Source organism: Stylophora pistillata, chromosome 8 (assembly GCF_964205215.1).
Source record: "Stylophora pistillata chromosome 8, jaStyPist1.2, whole genome shotgun sequence".
Taxonomy (NCBI): Eukaryota; Metazoa; Cnidaria; class Anthozoa; order Scleractinia; family Pocilloporidae; genus Stylophora; species Stylophora pistillata.
Window position 1 is genome coordinate 7040001 of NC_142526.1, and position 18207 is coordinate 7058207.

General features: G+C 39.8%; 6 protein-coding genes across 10 annotated transcripts in view; 2 read left to right on the forward strand and 4 right to left on the reverse strand.

The window, feature by feature from the left end:
• The window catches only part of LOC148724727 (high affinity cGMP-specific 3',5'-cyclic phosphodiesterase 9A-like), a 5307-nt gene extending 355 nt beyond the window's left edge, over positions 1-4952 (forward strand). The window contains exons 2-5 of one of the 5 annotated variants that reach the window (XM_088729648.1): positions 1615-1719; positions 2758-2814; positions 2957-3019; positions 3184-4952. In XM_088729648.1, coding sequence (XP_088585774.1) covers positions 1615-1719; positions 2758-2814; positions 2957-3019; positions 3184-3450 — 492 coding nt within the window. In that variant the 3' untranslated portion in view covers positions 3451-4952. Of the gene's footprint in view, positions 1-1614; positions 1720-2757; positions 2815-2956; positions 3092-3183 lie in introns of all 5 variants that reach the window. The other 4 variants (XM_088729649.1, XM_088729646.1, XM_088729647.1 and 1 more) reach the window with 4 other exon arrangements.
• LOC148724728 (uncharacterized) lies at positions 4901-6711 on the reverse strand. Its single transcript, XM_088729632.1, has one exon. The coding sequence runs from the start codon at positions 6402-6404 to the stop codon at positions 5085-5087; it is 1320 nt and encodes a 439-aa protein (XP_088585758.1). The 5' UTR covers positions 6405-6711; the 3' UTR covers positions 4901-5084.
• Positions 6712-7033: 322 nt separating this feature from the next.
• On the reverse strand, positions 7034-9786 carry LOC148724729 (uncharacterized). The gene is made up of 2 exons (XM_088729617.1): positions 9575-9786; positions 7034-9423 (listed from the first exon to the last, which is right to left on the reverse strand). The coding sequence occupies exons 1-2, from the start codon at positions 9754-9756 to the stop codon at positions 7662-7664; spliced, it is 1944 nt and encodes a 647-aa protein (XP_088585743.1). The 5' UTR covers positions 9757-9786; the 3' UTR covers positions 7034-7661.
• Positions 9787-9949: 163 nt separating this feature from the next.
• Positions 9950-10585, forward strand: LOC148724730 (uncharacterized). Its single transcript, XM_088729652.1, has 2 exons — positions 9950-10269; positions 10342-10585. The coding sequence occupies exons 1-2, from the start codon at positions 9950-9952 to the stop codon at positions 10583-10585; spliced, it is 564 nt and encodes a 187-aa protein (XP_088585778.1).
• A 3-nt stretch (positions 10586-10588) lies between these two features.
• On the reverse strand, positions 10589-15973 carry LOC148724731 (uncharacterized). The gene is made up of 9 exons (XM_088729616.1): positions 15437-15973; positions 14982-15323; positions 14636-14895; positions 13747-14287; positions 13120-13558; positions 12478-12649; positions 11902-12050; positions 11552-11740; positions 10589-11332 (listed from the first exon to the last, which is right to left on the reverse strand). The coding sequence occupies exons 1-9, from the start codon at positions 15815-15817 to the stop codon at positions 11232-11234; spliced, it is 2574 nt and encodes an 857-aa protein (XP_088585742.1). The 5' UTR covers positions 15818-15973; the 3' UTR covers positions 10589-11231.
• A 279-nt stretch (positions 15974-16252) lies between these two features.
• LOC148724732 (uncharacterized) lies at positions 16253-18138 on the reverse strand. Its single transcript, XM_088729645.1, has 2 exons — positions 17604-18138; positions 16253-17529 (listed from the first exon to the last, which is right to left on the reverse strand). Exons 1-2 carry the CDS (start codon positions 17751-17753, stop codon positions 17026-17028), a joined length of 654 nt encoding a protein of 217 aa, XP_088585771.1. The 5' UTR covers positions 17754-18138; the 3' UTR covers positions 16253-17025.
• Positions 18139-18207: the final 69 nt, after the last annotated feature.

The window sequence follows — 18207 nt, forward strand, 5'->3', positions numbered from 1 at the left end:
TCAGTGGTTCGAATCCCGTACAGGCCTGAAATTTTTTTCAGGTCTGATTTTCACTATTGCTCAAATAGTGATTTACTGCGAAGGATCGTGCACATACGTTTCATAACCGCAGTTCATACATGTGTTTCATATGTTTGTTGTTGTTTGATTTATCATCTACGGGTTTATGTCGAATTAATTTGATGGCCTGCTCCCAGTTGGCTTGTTAGCTCAATTGGTAGAGCGCTGCACTAGTATCGCAGAGGTCAGTGGTTCGAATCCCATACAGGCCTGAAATTTTTTTCAGGTCTGATTTTCACTATTGCTCAAATAGTGATTTACTGCGAAGGATCGTGCACATACGTTTCATAACCGCAGTTCATACATGTGTTTCATATGTTTGTTGTTGTTTGATTTATCATCTACGGGTTTATGTCGAATTAATTTGATGGCCTGCTCCCAGTTGGCTTGTTAGCTCAATTGGTAGAGCGCTGCACTAGTATCGCAGAGGTCAGTGGTTCGAATCCCGTACAGGCCTGAAATTTTTTTCAGGTCTGATTTTCACTATTGCTCAAATAGTGATTTACTGCGAAGGATCGTGCACATACGTTTCATAACCGCAGTTCATACATGTGTTTCATATGTTTGTTGTTGTTTGATTTATCATCTACGGGTTTATGTCGAATTAATTTGATGGCCTGCTCCCAGTTGGCTTGTTAGCTCAATTGGTAGAGCGCTGCACTAGTATCGCAGAGGTCAGTGGTTCGAATCCCGTACAGGCCTGAAATTTTTTTCAGGTCTGATTTTCACTATTGCTCAAATAGTGATTTACTGCGAAGGATCGTGCACATACGTTTCATAACCGCAGTTCATACATGTGTTTCATATGTTTGTTGTTGTTTGATTTATCATCTACGGGTTTATGTCGAATTAATTTGATGGCCTGCTCCCAGTTGGCTTGTTAGCTCAATTGGTAGAGCGCTGCACTAGTATCGCAGAGGTCAGTGGTTCGAATCCCGTACAGGCCTGAAATTTTTTTCAGGTCTGATTTTCACTATTGCTCAAATAGTGATTTACTGCGAAGGATCGTGCACATACGATTCATACTCTTGTTACGTGGACGTGGGTGTGTAAACGAATTAAATTGTTTACATGCCAAAATGGAAAGGTGGCATTTTAGAGGAATGTTCGAGTTGCCATTCTTTTTCTTTATTTTGCTGCAAATTAATTTATTGATTCCAATAGATAAATTTGCCATCGAGTGTCAAAAGAATCCGAGACTTTTTTCTTTTTGTTTTACTTCGCTCTGTAATTAGTCCAGAAAACTCCGCGCCACTCTCTAAACCAAGCAGATGCAAAACTAAAACCGATCACGGCTTGTTTACCCGCGTTTTCCTGTGCTTTAGACTCTTTGGTTGTTTTTACTTTAAACACTCATTGGCTCTTCAAGGTATTTTCCTTTCTTCTGATTGGCCGTTGTAATTACTTTTAATTTCATTTGACGACACTTAATCGAAAAGCTCTCTAATTTCTTTAATTTTTTTTTTCCTTCTTAAGAATTTTTACCACAGTGATCTGTATTTTGCTTAAACAAAGAATTGGTCTTGACTAGTTTATTTTCCATTCTTATTACAGTTGATGCAGATTATGATCAAGGTATCAGATGTTTCTAATGAGGCCCGACCAATGGAGGTCGCGGAGCCATGGTTGGACTGCCTATTACAAGAGTTTTTTATTCAGGTTGGTTTGCTAGTTTAAAAAAGGAACGAACGCAGTAGTTCTTGTTTTAATGGAAATCGTTCTGGGGACAAAAAATCAGAAGAAAAAAGCGGAAAAACTGAAACCAGTGCTAAAAGCTGACGTGCGTAATGGTATAACAGAAGTGAATTAAAGGGAAGCGTGGGAAAAACTTGTAACTTTGCCCAAAAAGTTTTTAACTTTGTGCCTGGTGAAAGTGCGGGAAAGTTTGTAACTTTGTGAAAGAAGGCTGATAGTTTCTAAATAAACTGTTTGGGGCTGCGTCGGTGGGGGTAACGAAATAATTTGAATAGATCAACAAAGTTGAAATGATAAATGGGCCAACGTTACGATTATAAAAGCTGACGTTTCGAGCGTTAGCTCTTCGTCGGAGCGAATAGAGGAATTGTGGGTTGTGTGTGCTTTTAAAGGCAGAAAATGGAGCTACGTTGTAGGTGGGAACATGGCAACGAGAAAAACACGAATAAATTAGTGGGATGAAAAGCGTTCGTTGATACCTGTGGGATTTAGACAGCCGGTCGGTCGGATTTAGACTGGCAGTCTGATTCCCACAGGTATCAACGAACGCTTTTCAATCCACTAATTTATTCGTGTTTTTCTCGTTGCCATGTTCCCACCAATAACGTAGCTCAATTTTGTGCCTTTAAAAGCACACACAACCCACAATTCCTCTATTTGTTCCGAAGGGCTAACGCTCGAAACGTCAGTTTTTATAATCGTAACGGTGGCCCATTTACCATTTCAACTTTGTTGATATATTCAAATTATTTTGTAACTTTGTGTCTGGTGAAAGCGCGGGAAAAGTTTGTAACTTGGTGCCTGGGGAAAGCCCAGGAAAGTTTGTAACTTTGTGTCTGGTGAAAGCGCGGGAAAAGCTTGTAACTTAGTGCCTGGTGAAAGCGCGGGAAAACATATTGCCAGTTGGCGTGGGAGGAGCAGGAATTTTAAAAGGTATCAGGATGCAGAAGGTTAAACTATCTTTAAAGAAAAATCGCTTTTTCCTTTCTCTTTCCTCGTTAGAGTGATGTTGAAAAGCTAGAGGGACTGCCAGTGGCACCATTCATGGACAGAGACAAGGTTATCTGTCATGTCGTAGTTGATATGCCTTGTAATAAATTTGTTCTGTTTATGTTCTTCTATAGTAACTTGCGCCAGATTGGGAACCAGCTTGCAATATCCATTCACTAAGAACAGCGGTTTAATTTTCAGTTGCCTTTAGGGAATTGGTAGATTAACGTTACCGGCTTTGCATGGACTGTTGCAGGTCACCAAACCGTCAGCTCAGATAGGCTTCATTCGATTTGTGCTGATTCCATTGTTTGAGGCTCTTGGACAACTCTTCCCAGTTTTAGAGGTAACAGGTTTATTTATGGGCTCTACCCTCACAGCGATTAGTAACCGGTTTCACTTCATTATTCTTATCTAGAAAATGCGTTTGGTCTTTTCCAGGAGCCACTCATTGCGCCAGTTCGAAAGGCTCTAAACTACTACACCCACATGGGCAAGACAATGGAGGAGGAACTCAAGAAACAGGAGAAGAAACACTCCAGGGAAGAAAACCAAGAAAAAATAGAAACGATACAGCAAAAAGTGGACAAAGAAACGGCGGAGAATAAACAGGAGTCGATGGAGACAAAGGAAGAAAAACTCCCGCTGAAAGAAAAACAAAAAGACAATAATGTGGAATCCCAAGAAAAACTCAAGCAACATTAGTTACCGCAAAGTATCTTGGGTATAAGAGGCTGTGTTCGTTGTTATCAGCCTCGTAGTTTAACAATAAGTCAAGGGCGGGTTATGTAAAAGCTTTATTTTGATGGAAATGCGGGCGGGGCCGAAAACTGTCGAATGGTATACTCTGCGCAAATATTAATTAAGACTTTAATGTAGGTTATGAAAGTTTGAAAACTTTTATGGTTTGTCGAAACTGTTTATACAGTAGAGCTTTATTTTGGAGGTAGAAGTTTACACCTAACAGAATCTCTTCGCGTGCGATAGTCGGCCGGATATTGCAAACCATCCAAGATCATCCGATGTCGCTTTCAAATTATCTTCTCTGATTGGTTAATGAAGTGAGGAATACACGTCGTTACAATTCCCGATGGCCGTCACGTGACTTACCTCTACCGCTGAGTCTGCAGGCGCCTTTTTCAGGAAATGATTATGTGTTAATTTGCTTCATATTTATTAAGGAATATTTACAATGGTATTTTCGTACCCAAGCGTTCGTTCTTACATTGAAAGCAATATATTCGTACAGAATTGTTTTCGTATTCAAAGTTCTATACACGTATGCTGATAGGCCCGTTTAAACGAAATCAACATTTGACCAACATTCGTTCAACAAGAGTTGAACGGATGTTGGTCAAATGTTGGACGCAAAAACAAAGTCGCTTGGAGGGCTTTCAAACGGTTTACAAAGGTAAAGTTGAATCGATGTTGATTGAAAGGTTGAACCGATTTGAACTTGGTTCAACACGCTTTCAACAAATTTCAACATTTTTCACGTTTTCAACTATGTTGGACGGCCTGTTCAAACGCACTGAACATTTGATTCAACAAAGTGTTGAATGCGTGTTGAAGCAAATGTTGACACCGTTTAAATGGGCCTGAATAGGTTACATCATGAAATGTCGTTACCCGAGTTATTCAAAGCTATATTAGGTCGTTAAGGATGCGTCTAACCCCCAGAGACAAGTGGTTTTAGCGTTAGAGAAGATTAGAATGTTCTCTAACATGAATAAAACGTTTATGGTGGCGCGAACAGCATCAGTTTGTTGGAAAAGTCAAGATGAACGAGTATAGGGATTCTTTGGATTTGATTTAAACCCAGGTTTTACTTGCTACTTGGATTTTTCTCTGCGCGGCCATCAATATTAAGGCTGACCAAGATTTTACATTTTCGCTAAATTTGTGTAGGGAAATGGGAGTGGTGTGGGTGCTGCGGGTGGAGGGCACAGTCATACGCATGCGCAATCCACTTAAACAAGAAAATACTTCGCAAATAATTTGGCAACTTTGCAACTGACAATAGTTTAGAGAGCAAATCAGACGATCTGTATTATCACAGTGCCTGTTATATCAAGTATTGGTTTTGGTGCTATTAAGCTTATTCAGTTTCTGTTTCAGTTTTAGTACTTGATTTTATTTGATTAAGACAATGATCAATAATGGAAGAGATCGTTGGCTAAGGTAGAAAGAGAACATGTTAAGTACTATTTCTGTGTTATTTTTTAAAACTAATTTCCATGTTATTTTTTTTAAATTATATTACACGCACGAGTGAGACATCATGCGCGCGCAAAAGCGAGAGTCGCCCGCGTTTTACCCGCCTGTTAGGTTTTTCGCTTTCAGTGCTTGGTTATTTCGAACACGAAGTCCACGAGAAACACAGAAACCCCCATGCCGAAAAGAATTCCAACTTGTAAAAACATATAGCCGATGCTGGTTGCCAGGCCCTCTTCTTGTTTCTTTTCTGGTTGGCCTGGGGCTAAGAGCATCATGGCAGCGCACAGTCCGTAGCCATTAACCAATCCGAGCAGACCAACTGTGAGATACGCCACCCAATTAGCTTGCAGTTTGCGATCACATGGCTCGAAGTAAATTAACAGGATCGGTATAGCAATAACAAGCTGAACCAAGCAATTGCCGAGGATCGATTTCTTGTTGTAGAAGATTCCCAAAATTGGAAGATTTTTTCCGATGGCGTCTGCAACTGAGTAGCAGCCGAAGAGAATGACGATAAACCAACCCGTCTGATCGCTAGACTTAAATCCGCTGCTCGGTGAAACGGGGGCGGTTGGATCATCATCAGATGACACGGTGAGGTTGTGAGTAGAAGACGAGCAGTTGTAGTTTCCGTGGAACTGAGAGGTGATGCCCGGGAATAGAGAGTTAGATATCACAAGAGTCAGGCAAACTGTTGCAAGTGTAGCCCAGTTATTTCTGATGACTCTTTTCCGGGAGACGTCGCTGTAATCATCGCTGCGGAGCAAAGGCGGATGCTCGTTGTAATCATGAGAGGTGTTTAGACGTCCCCCTAGCGCGCGCGTAGTGGAGTTGACGCGCGCGCTTAAGATGGCGATGAGACAGCACGCTATAAGAATTATCAGATCCACCAACGCGACAAATAAGTATCCACTGAGACGAAAACCTTTATTCCTGTCTTGTAGATGTTCAAACGAGCCTTTGGAGATGCATCTGATGATAAACGTCGCTGCGAAAGCGCAAACGCCGCCAGACTGGGCCGCGTGAATTCCAAAAGTAGGGAAATGCTTTCCAACGAAACCGTAAAGAGCTCCGCCACCGATGTTTTGAACAACGGTTGCCACAAAGACGACAGCAATCACTGAACCAAATCGAGCTGGATTGGATAGAGCGTTTGCATTCAAAGGAGTAATAACTACCTCTACTAACAAGAGAATGGCAGAAGCTGTTAGCGTGACAACAAGTACAGTGAGATGGCTTCTCTTGGGTTGAAAAAATACCGTCAAAACCGCGCCAAAGCTTGCACCGACACCAACCGTGACTCCTAAATAAACTTCAGGTTTGTACTCATCTGGGAAAAAGTAATTGAAATAATCCGCTGCATTGAAGGTAAAGAACACTGCGCTTTGAACTGCAGCGCCAAGGAACCAACAAGAAAGGTAGAGCTTCCAAGGAATTTCCATCCCTGCCGTGTTGCGGCCACAGCTACCCAGTCTTAAAGTTCAAACAGAAGATCGAGATTCGCGTCTTGGCTGTGTGCAGAGAGGAGGCCGGGCATGTGCGAGAATAAAATACTTTTCACTTTGCTGGAGTTGTTCTCGCAACTAATTTATTTGATATGTATCACTTTTAAGGTGTCAAATGTGGTCAAAGTTCGAGGAAATTTCGTGGAAATGGACAAAATAACTGCTATTAGCTACGTGGGAGTTTTCCGAGAAGTATGAAACAATAGTTATGACAGAGACTTCCGTTCCACTATCGTTACAGATCTGAAAGGATTATTCGTGCTTCTTGATAAAAAAAAAAAAAAAAAAAAAAAAAAAAAAAAAAAAAACCAAGGTGAATGTTTTCGTTTCATCATTTTCAATCTTTCGCCGTCATCTCGCTTTTTATGGGTCCATGCTTGCTCCTTTTCGACCTTGGAGTGACCATCTCTAAAGTATTTTTACTCCGATATTCTGTTTTATTGTACCCTGAGGTAACTTCCAATGACGCAAAACTATACACCCTATGCAGAACGAAAAGAGACTGGGAGCGTTTAACTTGAAAACGAGGCTAGTTGGGCCAAGTAAATAAAAATGGCGGCCTGATGTGAAGAGCGCCAGTTTTTGAAAATGACGCAAAACTGTTGCGTGCCAAACTGTACCAAAAAGAAGTACAGAACCGAAAGTGGAGAGAAAATTTCTTACTTTAAATTTCCGGACGACACTATCCTCAAAAAGCGTTGGCTCCATGCCATTCGTCGAGACGAAGGAAAAGAGTTTACAGTCAGCGAACACACGAAGATCTGTTCTCGTCATTTTAAGCCCGAGGACTTGGTTAAACCAAATGTGGAGTGTCTGTGCCTTTTTATGTAACATTCAGGACCCTCTCATTTCCGCTTAACACTGAGTTTGACAGAGCTCTGAGGTACACTACAGAACTTCAGTCAATTTAATAAATGTAAACTTGATGATATCTCTCAGGTTAACTATTTTCTAAACCAACTAAAACTAAGGATGTGATTCGCTTGCTTTCAGTCCCAAGCACTTTAAGATGTAAGTTTTACATGTAGTTCCAAAGATCTTAAAATCAAATAATAAAGAGGTACTAAACTTACAAAAGCTTTATCCTCAAAGCTATCTTATTATGCAGACCATGTTGGTTTAAACATATCCAGTTTGGTATGAGACACAGTTCTCTTTACTCATGACAAGATTAGATTGTGGTAGTTAACCCTTCTAATGGTTACTGAACTCTACAGAGGCTGGTGCTATAAAATGTTCAAAATAGCTTTTCTTTAGGTCTTCATTCAATACTTCCCAGAATTGAGGATCAATTATGATCCTCTCTATACTTATGCCTTTGTTAGTATAGATAACAAAGTCACACCAACTTGCTCCTGTAATACCTAGTTGACTCTGTATCTGGAAGTAGTACTGATGCCCCCTTTTCAGCCTTGGCTTTCCATTTACATTTTCTGCGAAGAAACTTTCATCTGCACATGCTTGTAAGGGACTAACATGAAATTTTGTGTAAGGACATTTAACCTCTACCAACCCCAAAGGCTTGCTACAGCCTCGGTCAATGACCTTGCCATCTGGTGATGCTGCTAAAAAGGGAGGGGCGATACTGACAACAAGACCACTTTTGAACACTGAAACTGGTTTCCTTGTTGAAAACATATATTTTTTATACTCCTTTAAGGCTACAGGCTCGTAGGTTTTCCCATGTGCAGTTTGTTTGGTAGTAAATGGTTGGGGATGAAGCAAATTGTTTACTAGAGTGTCATGATTCCTTTGCCTTTTTACAATTGTGTGGAAATTAGATGCTGTATACCGAAATTTTCTTTCTGCCTGCCATTCTTCTGATGCTACTTGTTCAATTGTTTTCTTGTCGATGGTATTAAGCTTTACCTCATCAACAATCAAATGTCCCAGGAGTGCTTCCTGGCTGCTTCTTAAATCATCTGGCTTTTCATATGGGTCAGATTGTTGCAAAGGAAATGGAGGATATACAGAAATAGCATTTTGTTCATTATGACAGTCCACTCTTGGCATTGAGTCAGTATTACAGAAAACTTGAAAATTACACTCTGTGAACTGTAACTGGTAACTTGCATAGGAGCCACTTGGACATTTTCCAAATTTTGTTTCCTGTAAGTTGGTACAACCAGTAGGCATAATTTGAGACAGGGCAAACTTAGGGTTGATCTTTTGAAGTTTGTCTTTTAACAAAGCCTCATCAGATGCCTGTGTACCCAAATTTTTCTTAGCTTCATACAACAAGCACCTTACTCCACTATCAGGGTTATATTCTGCGTCTAAATTCACCTTTTTTACCTCAAGTTCCATGACAGGTTGGGGCTTGATTTTATCCCCTCTTACAGGCCTGTGCCATAGTTGTAAACTTGAAGTGCATGCCTTAGCTTGTGTCATATCAGAGACATTTTCCAAGTCCTTGATATCTTGACAACAATACAAGCTGAACTTACAGAGTTTCATCATAACAGCCAGCACATGATTGCAAAAACCAACAGTTCCTGCTACACATGTACATGAGGCATATTTAACAGCTCCAGTTACTAAACAAAGTGAAACTTGTAATTTATGGGGTGGCTCAATTTTTTTGAAACTATGGTAACACAAGCATTTAAAAAAGAAATAATGGTCGTCACTTGCGCAAGTTAAGTCCTTCAGATATTCATCAACAAGAAATGTTTTTGCTTTTTTCATGCTTGTTGGAACCGCATGGTTCTGTTTATTTTTGTCCAAGTTTTTTCCAGATTTAGAAATATGTAAAGCCATCTCTGCCCTTGTGAATAATGGCATGCGTTGCAAATTTGTAGACCATCCAGCTGATGGAAATTTAACAGTTCTTTCCTCAGGCATCGCATCACTTTGAGCGAGTTGTTCTTGTCTCTCCTTCCGACGCGTGTATAACAGATTTTTATCGGGATCCACAACATCTTTATCACGACCAGACGCAACATATTCAAGAACTCTTTAAAATGAAAAGTTGAAAAACTATTAATCATTTCATCAACATTTCATTTAGAAAAGTAATTCCTAAAATCCTTTGATCTTCTTGTACGATATTAAAATTTGTTTAATTCTAAGAAGTATCACGCACGACAGACAAATACTGTACTTGCCTTTTCGCCAATTGTGCCTTTGTTTTTAACCCCTTTGCTGGATCGCCACGACATTTTAACCAAAAACGAAGTTCATCTGATTTTAGAGCAGTCGGATTTCTTCCTTGAAGCGATGCTCCTGAGATATCTTCCTCCGTAAGAATCTGAGAAAGTCGGCTACTTACAGAGTCATGAGCGGCCATACCCTTAAAGTGCTACTGAAACGAAATTTTCGTATCTGAAATTTTTGCTCTAACCTGTAGTTTTGAATATGCTGATCATCATGAGATAATTTGCTTTGGCCAAAAAGAAGCGAAAGATAACTTTTTCAACCGTTCAAATCGAAAATTTTACACAAAACCATGTCCGGGCTCTGGTACCGAGCGAAATGGATTGATGACGTCACTGGTTGTGTTCACTCGGATAGCGTGGTTTATTTCGCTTACTGTTTGTTTGTATTCGTGGGCGAAGGAGATGGCAGACATCGAAGTTTTGTCCAGTGAATCTTCTTCTGAACGAAGCGAAGTTGTCTCCAGTAGCGAAGAGGAAGATGGTGGCGTCTATTTTGGGTTGAACGGGAATTTTGCTCCCTATCAAGGCGAACCTCTCGCAGACAGCCAAGATGCCGATATGGCCGCCGATGAAGAAGACGAGGATGGCATTTTGCCTTCTGTTTTAGAGCAGCGTTTGGAGGGACAACTCGCTCTAAATGATTGGTAAGGGCGTATAAATGTTTTTTGTACCCCTTTGATAAATCATGGCTCATTTCTATGCCTCACATTTAACAGGTGTTCGTGTGGAAATTGCAACACAACACATTTGGTCGGAGCGCGTGAATATAGATGTTGTCTAGAGATATGCGAGGCAAGGAGGCAGTTCACGTTTATCGGTCTGGATGCACAATGTATAGTCAGTCATTCTGACTTTTCTGCCATGACCAACTGCACCGTCCTTGAGCAAGTCGGACCATTTCTTCGAAACAAGGATGGCAGACATTACCGGAAAAGAAATAATGCCACACAAAACAAGTGAGTAGTCGATAAAATTAAACCTGTTATCACACAAATAAAATCTTCGTTTTCAGACGCAGAGCACTGCACTTTTGTATTGGGGAGGCGATTAGTTAGATGGTGACAGCAACATAAAATGCAGGGAAATTGTGGACTTTATTATGGAGTAATTTACCCCTGATTGGTCATAGTTAAGGAATGGGATAATTTTTTTGTAGAGCTCTTCTTCTAACCTTTATTTCTTACTTTTAGGTTCCTAAGAGCTGTGGCATATCGGTGGTTAGCAAGGTGGCTATTCGGCCCATTAGGATGGGAAAACACAAGGCCCTTGCCATCATGTGTATACCACAAAATTAGATCAAGTTTTCAAACACCAGAGGCAACAGGCTATGTGTCTGGACAGGAGCGTGCCGACTGATATGGCAGCCTGAAATAACCCATTGAATGATACATGTATCTATTTTCAACACAATGTAGGGGGCAAAAGCTTCTATAAAGGTTGTTTGAGCAGAACCATGTTTAAATAAAAGTCCTCCCAAAAATTCATTTGAGTAAAATAAAACCAATTTAAGAAGAATTAAATTATTTCTCCGAAATAATCAACAGTGGCAATATTATTAACTGCTCATTGAAAAGTGATGTCTTTGCCGGTCTTCCACTGGTTTTTATCATTGTGTTCTTGTTGTCCTTCTTCTTTTAGAAGAGGTTCCTGATAGAGAAGAAGTAGACCTCTTTTCACCCTGCTGCTGCAACTTTAACTGCTCTGCTTCTGTAATTAGAAAGTATTATTTTAGTCTTCATGAAGACTAAGTTATATTGTACTTTAATTATCTGCACCTCAATTCTGTAAACTTATCAATTTGAGATCCCAAAGATCTACCTTCCATTGTATGTCCAGATTAAAGTTTGGGTTTATGTCAACCCCAGAATATGATATACCTGAGACTTTAAGACACAAGGATTTTCAAATTTTTGGTGATCACTTTACCTGAAGGGAATAACTCTGTCTGGAGCTGCTTGCGTGCCTCATGACGCCTTATGGCTGTATCCTTGGAATTGCGTTCAGGGAACTGGTGGTTCAAGGGATTAGGAATCTTTGCCTTGTATTTTGCCCTAATGTCATCCCTCTCCTGTTTTGTCATGCTAAACAACAGCTGCTTTATGTCTTGGACATAACCTATAATTTTGAAACAAAAGAAAAAGTACATCAACACTAAAATATAAATCTAAAGTTGATACAGAATTCTAATACTGTACTATCTTATCTAGGAATGTTTTTTTTCTGTTTACTAGCCTAGGCCATGTCTGAACATAATGGAGATGCTATGTGGTACATACCATATGAAGGTGGCTCTGCAACCTCCCGCACAACTTCGTCACCCATTTTGAATTTAGGATATATTACATTCACATAAGCTCTCCCCTCCTTTGTCTTCTTTGTGTCTCTTCTTAGGTTTTCATTGAACTGCACACTGGCTAAGACATGTCTGTAAAAATGGAAATAAAAAATAAACATTGATACATTTTATTTATTTGTTAATTATCACACAGTTCTGCACAACAAGGTTTTTTGCTCAGGGTTTTACAGCCATAGAGGAGGGACTCCCTTATGAAATAGATTGGGATGCAGGTTGTCTCACTTAGGGGTGTTTAAGTGGTCTGGAGGAAAAATTTAGACCATGAAGGTCTTATTTTAGGGGCCACACGTTAGGAAATTGGGACAATTTAATTATATTTCTAGTGCTAGTGGTTTCTTTCAGGGTAACAAAAAGCTAGAGCCAAACCCAAATTGTTATCCTCTTGGGAGATGAGCATCCACGTCTGTTTCATATTAGAGACACAGGGAGGGGGGGTTACACATCTCTCAACCAAAAGATTCATGATAAGTGATGTCGAAGGATGTATAAATCTTACCTGCAGAATGTTCCAAGCCATGAAAAGCACATCATCTTGGGATGCCACTGATTAAGGGTGGAGTGAAAACCCTCCAAACAGCTGGTCTCTGCCACAGGAGACAGCCTTTTGACATCATTCAGTACACTAGTCTTCATTAAAATTTCTTGCAATTTTTCATATGGCTTAGTCCCTAGAAAATAATGTAACAATAAATGCTGTTTAGCATTTTAACAGTAATGATGTAGATCTAAGGGACATTTGCAGAGGACTTCCTGGCCTGTGAAAACATTTGCAATTCCAGCTTTTGTTTCATGTCACTACCATGAAACAAAAGCTGGAAATTCAACTGTTTACAGGCTAAGAAAATCCATACCAAATTCATGACAGGTTGATGGCAATTACTGGTAATATGGGTACGAGGTCTGTTTGAGAGAATTATTATTATAAAGGCACAAACCAGTAAAAAGATTACTATTTATATACTGAGTGTTTTAACAATTGAAGTGCAGGCAAAGGTACATCTTGGGTTACATTATTTTACAGCATTCTACACTGTCATGTTATGGGAGCAGAAAAGTACAGCCAATATCTGTATGGGTAGTATAAATAGCAACCAGACCTAAAGATACAACATTTTTTCTAAACATGAAGTTGACATACCAACTGTGATCCATTTCCTAGGAGTTATGCTTTCATCGTGTGCACACTTTTCAAAGTTACTATCAGGATGACCTGTATGTTTATTTGATATGTGGCGCATAAATGATTTCCACTTGGCCAGAATCATGTCGGGAAAGTCAGCTTTTGTTGAGGTTGAGCACCAAAAGATGTGATTTTTTACTCCCTTTATCCACTCAGAAATCACCTCACACCCTTTTAGTTTGCTTGCAGCCAGAAGTTTCTTAACCAGCCCTTTGGCTACATGCCACTGATCAAAGTAGTGCTTTACAGTAGGTTGCTTTTCTCTAATCCACTTTGCGATGCCTCTATGGCGATCAGACACAAAAACTTTTATGGCAAGGCCAACCTTCATCAAATACTGAAAACAAAGTTTACAGCCTTCCAATTCCATAGCAGTGCTGCTGCCTACTTGGTTTGCCTGAAATCAAAGAGACATAAGTTGTGCACATGCAGGACAAAAATATGTTTTATAATAGAAGTGTTTGACAGCTTATCTCAAAGGAATAAATACAGTCTCAGGTACATACAGCATTTCATGTTACCTTAGAAAGTTAAATAATGTATTTACAAGGAAAATCTCAGCACTACTTAGTAATCAGTTCTCACCTGTAACAATTCAAAGTGTACAATCTTCATAATGGGTGAGCAAAGGAGTGTATAAACCCCATATTTGGCCGAGTGTCCCATCGAGTCAAACCGACCATCGCCTGACCATACTGCATCTTTGAGCTCCTTAATTTTGGCAATCAACACTGCCTGGTAGTTTTCCCAGTACTTTAAAACTACTGGAAAGAGCAATTTGCTTTGATGATAGAAGAAGGTACGTGATTCGTACACACTCAGGCCCATGTGTTTAAAAACAAGAAGAATTTTTCCAACAGAGGCACCGGCCATTAAGATAGCAAAGCTTAGCATAAGATTTCCTGCTGGATATCTTCCAAGAATTAAAGGCTGGCTTCCCCACTTGAAATTTTTTTTGCATGATTGACAGTTTTGGTTAACAGTGACCATGGTTCCACAACTTTCCATCGACACTGACGGGTTGCTGGCTTTGCAGTTGAAGCAGAAGAGAGAGAAAACTGCCAACAATGCACTGTAAAAAACAATGAACTTTGGTTCATCTTCACATGGAGTACCAGGTGTCATTCTGTTAAAAAAAGAAAGGAAACCATTAGAACTTTTATAACATTTTATAACTTTTAAAATAGATATTTTTGTTTTTATTGTGTAGTTTATTTCTGTTATCAGTATCAATATTATTATTATTAATTCTATGGTACATAATACTTCACTGGCATGTTTGTAGCAATTTTGGCCATAACACTTGGTAAGTTTATTCTTCGGTAGTTTTTGATAAGTTATTGAAACTGAATTATTATCAAACATTGTTATTATTATTATCAATACTTTACAATAAAATTGCAACGAACTAGCCACAACATTCTCATATACAAAAAATTATGTGACTTAATGGTAAAAAAATAAAATTTCTTACTTTATAGTATTTCTTGTGCATGGTGAATCCTTTCCTTCGTCATCTCCATCATCGTCCATTTCTGCTTCCTCCTCTGACAATTTCCATTCACGATCAGCGTCACCAAGGTTTTCCTCAAGTGGAGCATCCTCGCTCAATGAGTGAACATCGGCCAGGCTTTCGTCTGGATCATTCTCTGTGTTCGCAGTAAGAAATAATTCACCTGCTTCTTCCTCACTCCAGTTGGAAGACAATGAATCGTTTTGTAGTTGTTTTAGTTGCTTTAAAAAGAAAAATGTATACTTAGGCCACCTGGATAAAAATGCAATAAAACTAACTCAGATAGCCTGCTGTAAATAATTTTTACCTTGCAGAGACCTTTGTTGATCTTCTTCAGCTGATTTACTTCCATCTGTAATGCAACCCTTCTTTGCTTGACTTTCCGACAGGAATCTTGAAGCTGTTCAAAGCGCTCAGCATAGTTTTGGCATTTTTCACAGGTAACTGCAGATACTTCTAGCTCAGATGGGTTTGAAAGAGAATCAATAGGCACCGGATCGGGATCAGGTGAAGAAATTGTCAGATGGGCCTCAGCTTCAACTTGGTCGCATGGCAATGAAAGGGGAGCAGAGCAAATCTCATAATTTTGCTCCAGTCCATCTGGTTCTTCTGGATGAATCGTCGTCTGCTTAGCAGCATTTCGAATAATCTATGAGTAGAGGTTATATATAAGTCGAAATTGATGTAGTAAAAGACAACTTTCATGTATTTCAAACCTCTCACACGCACCACACACACTCACACACACACACACACACATACCTTTCTTCGCTCACGTGGGGTTACAACATTCTCTTGCAGCTTCACAAGATCTTTAGTCGGCACAGCATTCTTTTTCAGCCATCTTTTTGTTTTAAACAATTCAGCATCACCGATATTTAAATCGAGCCGTTGCTCAAAATCTGATGCATCGAAATGTACCGAACAAAGCACTGATGTCTTCGATGGCTGCCAGTCTGCTCGATGTCTTCGCACAAAACGAACCCATTTGTCACGAACTGCGTCTTCCCGAGGAAACATGTGCATCGATACGCCCTCTGTTTTGGAGTTGTTTGTGCAACTTACATTTCCTGGCCCACCAGCAACACAGTACTTGCCCGAAATCCTCTTCTTTGGCTTCCCAACATGCAAGTCACACTCCATGCTTTTACCCTTCTTTCAGAGAAGTACACAACCAGTGACGTCACAGGGCTGTTTTGGCCGCGCCAAAATGGCCGCCGATTTTGATCTCAGCCGGTCAACTTCGAATAGTTAAAACTGTACTTTCCGCTATGCGTTGGCCCCAAAAAAGTACACAGCGTTTGAAAATAACGTTCAAACTTTATTATATTGCAAAAATCTCGGATATGAAAATTACGTTTCAGTAGCACTTTAACACGAGCTAACAAGGCCCAACTAACCTCGTTTTCACGTTTATCGCTCCCAGTCTCTTCTCGTTATGCATAGGGTGTATGACTTAAGATGCTGTGACGTACTCCTAAATATTCCCAAGGGAAATTATACACCAAGGTCGGTTTTTGCGGAGCTATGCATAAGGCGAAACGGTTCCACGATTTCGATATTTTTATTTTCCATCCATTTTAGAAATATTGAAAGAGAAAATTTCTCTTTTGAACCTCATTAGAACGATTAAGATATTTCTGTTTCAGACCATTGAGATCTTATCAATTTACTTGCATTTTCTGTGCCAAAAGCCGAAAATTTCAGTTTATTTCCATTCGACCTAAGTAAGACAATTAAGAATGAGTTATGTCAAGGCTCAAAAGGTTTTAAAAATAGGAGTTGAAGGGCAGGTGGAAACCTTAAGCGAACGGTTATTCAAATGTTATTTAATTTGATTATTCGTTTTGTCATGACTATTTTATGAAACTCGCTACATTATCAATTCGCGAAGGACATAATTCCATTTCATGTCATTGCTGATGCATTTAAAATGGCAGTATGTGACCGCGTATGCAAAGGTTTGCAATCGAAATATGTCTCAAGGAGATGAAAATGTTTTAGAAAATTTGAAGTGTCAGTTACTGTGGAGCAATCGGTATATGGAGTCAGTGAGACAACACACCTTGCATTTGATACAGATAATTTATTATTTGTCAGAAAAAATCTTGCGACAGCTTTTGCAATGTTGTGTGTACATGTATAAACATACCGTGTGTCGAATTTTCAAAATATCTATATTCATTGTAACTGCTGATTGAGTGTGGTTAAATAACGTTTATTTTTTTCTAGTATTTTTGTCTCTTTTGTTGTCTTAAACATTGTTTAATGCTGTTCCAGACTTAAACGATCGCTTCGAAAAAAATTTATTCAAAAACGACAAAACCTAAAGATGACTTTTCAACACCATCCTAAAAACCACCAAAGAACCTTTCTAAAACTGGCCAGGGACGATGATACGCAAACACAAAACTCTCGCAATCTGCATAAATGTTCGGCACTGCTAAGAAGAAAGCTAGCTCTTTTAGAAGATACTGCACTCCTTCATCCAGATCGACTTTATTTTCTGTCTGAGCAGATTCGTTTTCCTTGTCGGAACGTCCCTTCTCGCGGCCGCTTTTGAGACATCTTAACGCCGCCACGGTAGATTCTCTAACGTCATTATGGAAGTCACCATTCACCTCGTACAGGTTCTTGATATTCTCCAAGGCTTTGCTATATTCATAGCAGATTTCCACCTCCTCTGTCCATTTTATGAAGCTGTGGGACACATCGCAGAGGCCGCTTGTTTGAATGGCTTCGCTGCATTTGTTTCGCAAGCGATTTCCTTTAATGCGCGCGGACTTCTCGGGGTTTTTGGAACCTACAGCACGATAATTATGCTCGGATATTTTGTCCGGGATAAAGAGAAAGACCTGCAAAACAAAGATGATTTTTTTAGAGGCATTTCTCGTTATTCTCTCAGATGAATCTGTTCAAATAAACTCACCCTTTCTGAGGTCTTTTTGGCCAAGTCGAACAATCGTTCGAGGGTTTCCACCTTGTAATAGTGCGGATTACCAGGGCTAATACCAAGAATCACGGTTCTCTTTTGAAGCTGATATTTTTCACCGTTAAGAACAGCCTGAGAAGTGCTCATAATTGACTCTCCAACCAACTAACTTCTGCTCGTGAATAACTTCCTTCGGTTAGATGGAACGTTCCACTCAGCATCTACCTGCGTTCACACTTGTAAGATACCTTCACATTTAAACCCCCTCGTCTTTGTGTGTTTCTCAGTAATCAGTTTATTTTCGGAAATGATTATAAGGATCGACTGTCGACAATTGGCAAAAAGAAAAAACATCAAACAAACCTGGTCATTCACATGTCACGAGTTTTCAAAAAAGTTCTGGTGATTAAATTTCCGGGTAACTCGGCTGACGAGGCTGTTTTAAGAAGATCGGATTTCCCCTTTGCAGACAATGTTGCTAAAAAGGCATCGCAACCAGTGGTCATTTGGAGAAGTTAGGAGCTCTCGCAGGTCCTAAATCTCGGAATAAACTGAGCACTAGTTACAAGACAGTCCGGCAATCGCGATCGGGTGCATTGGC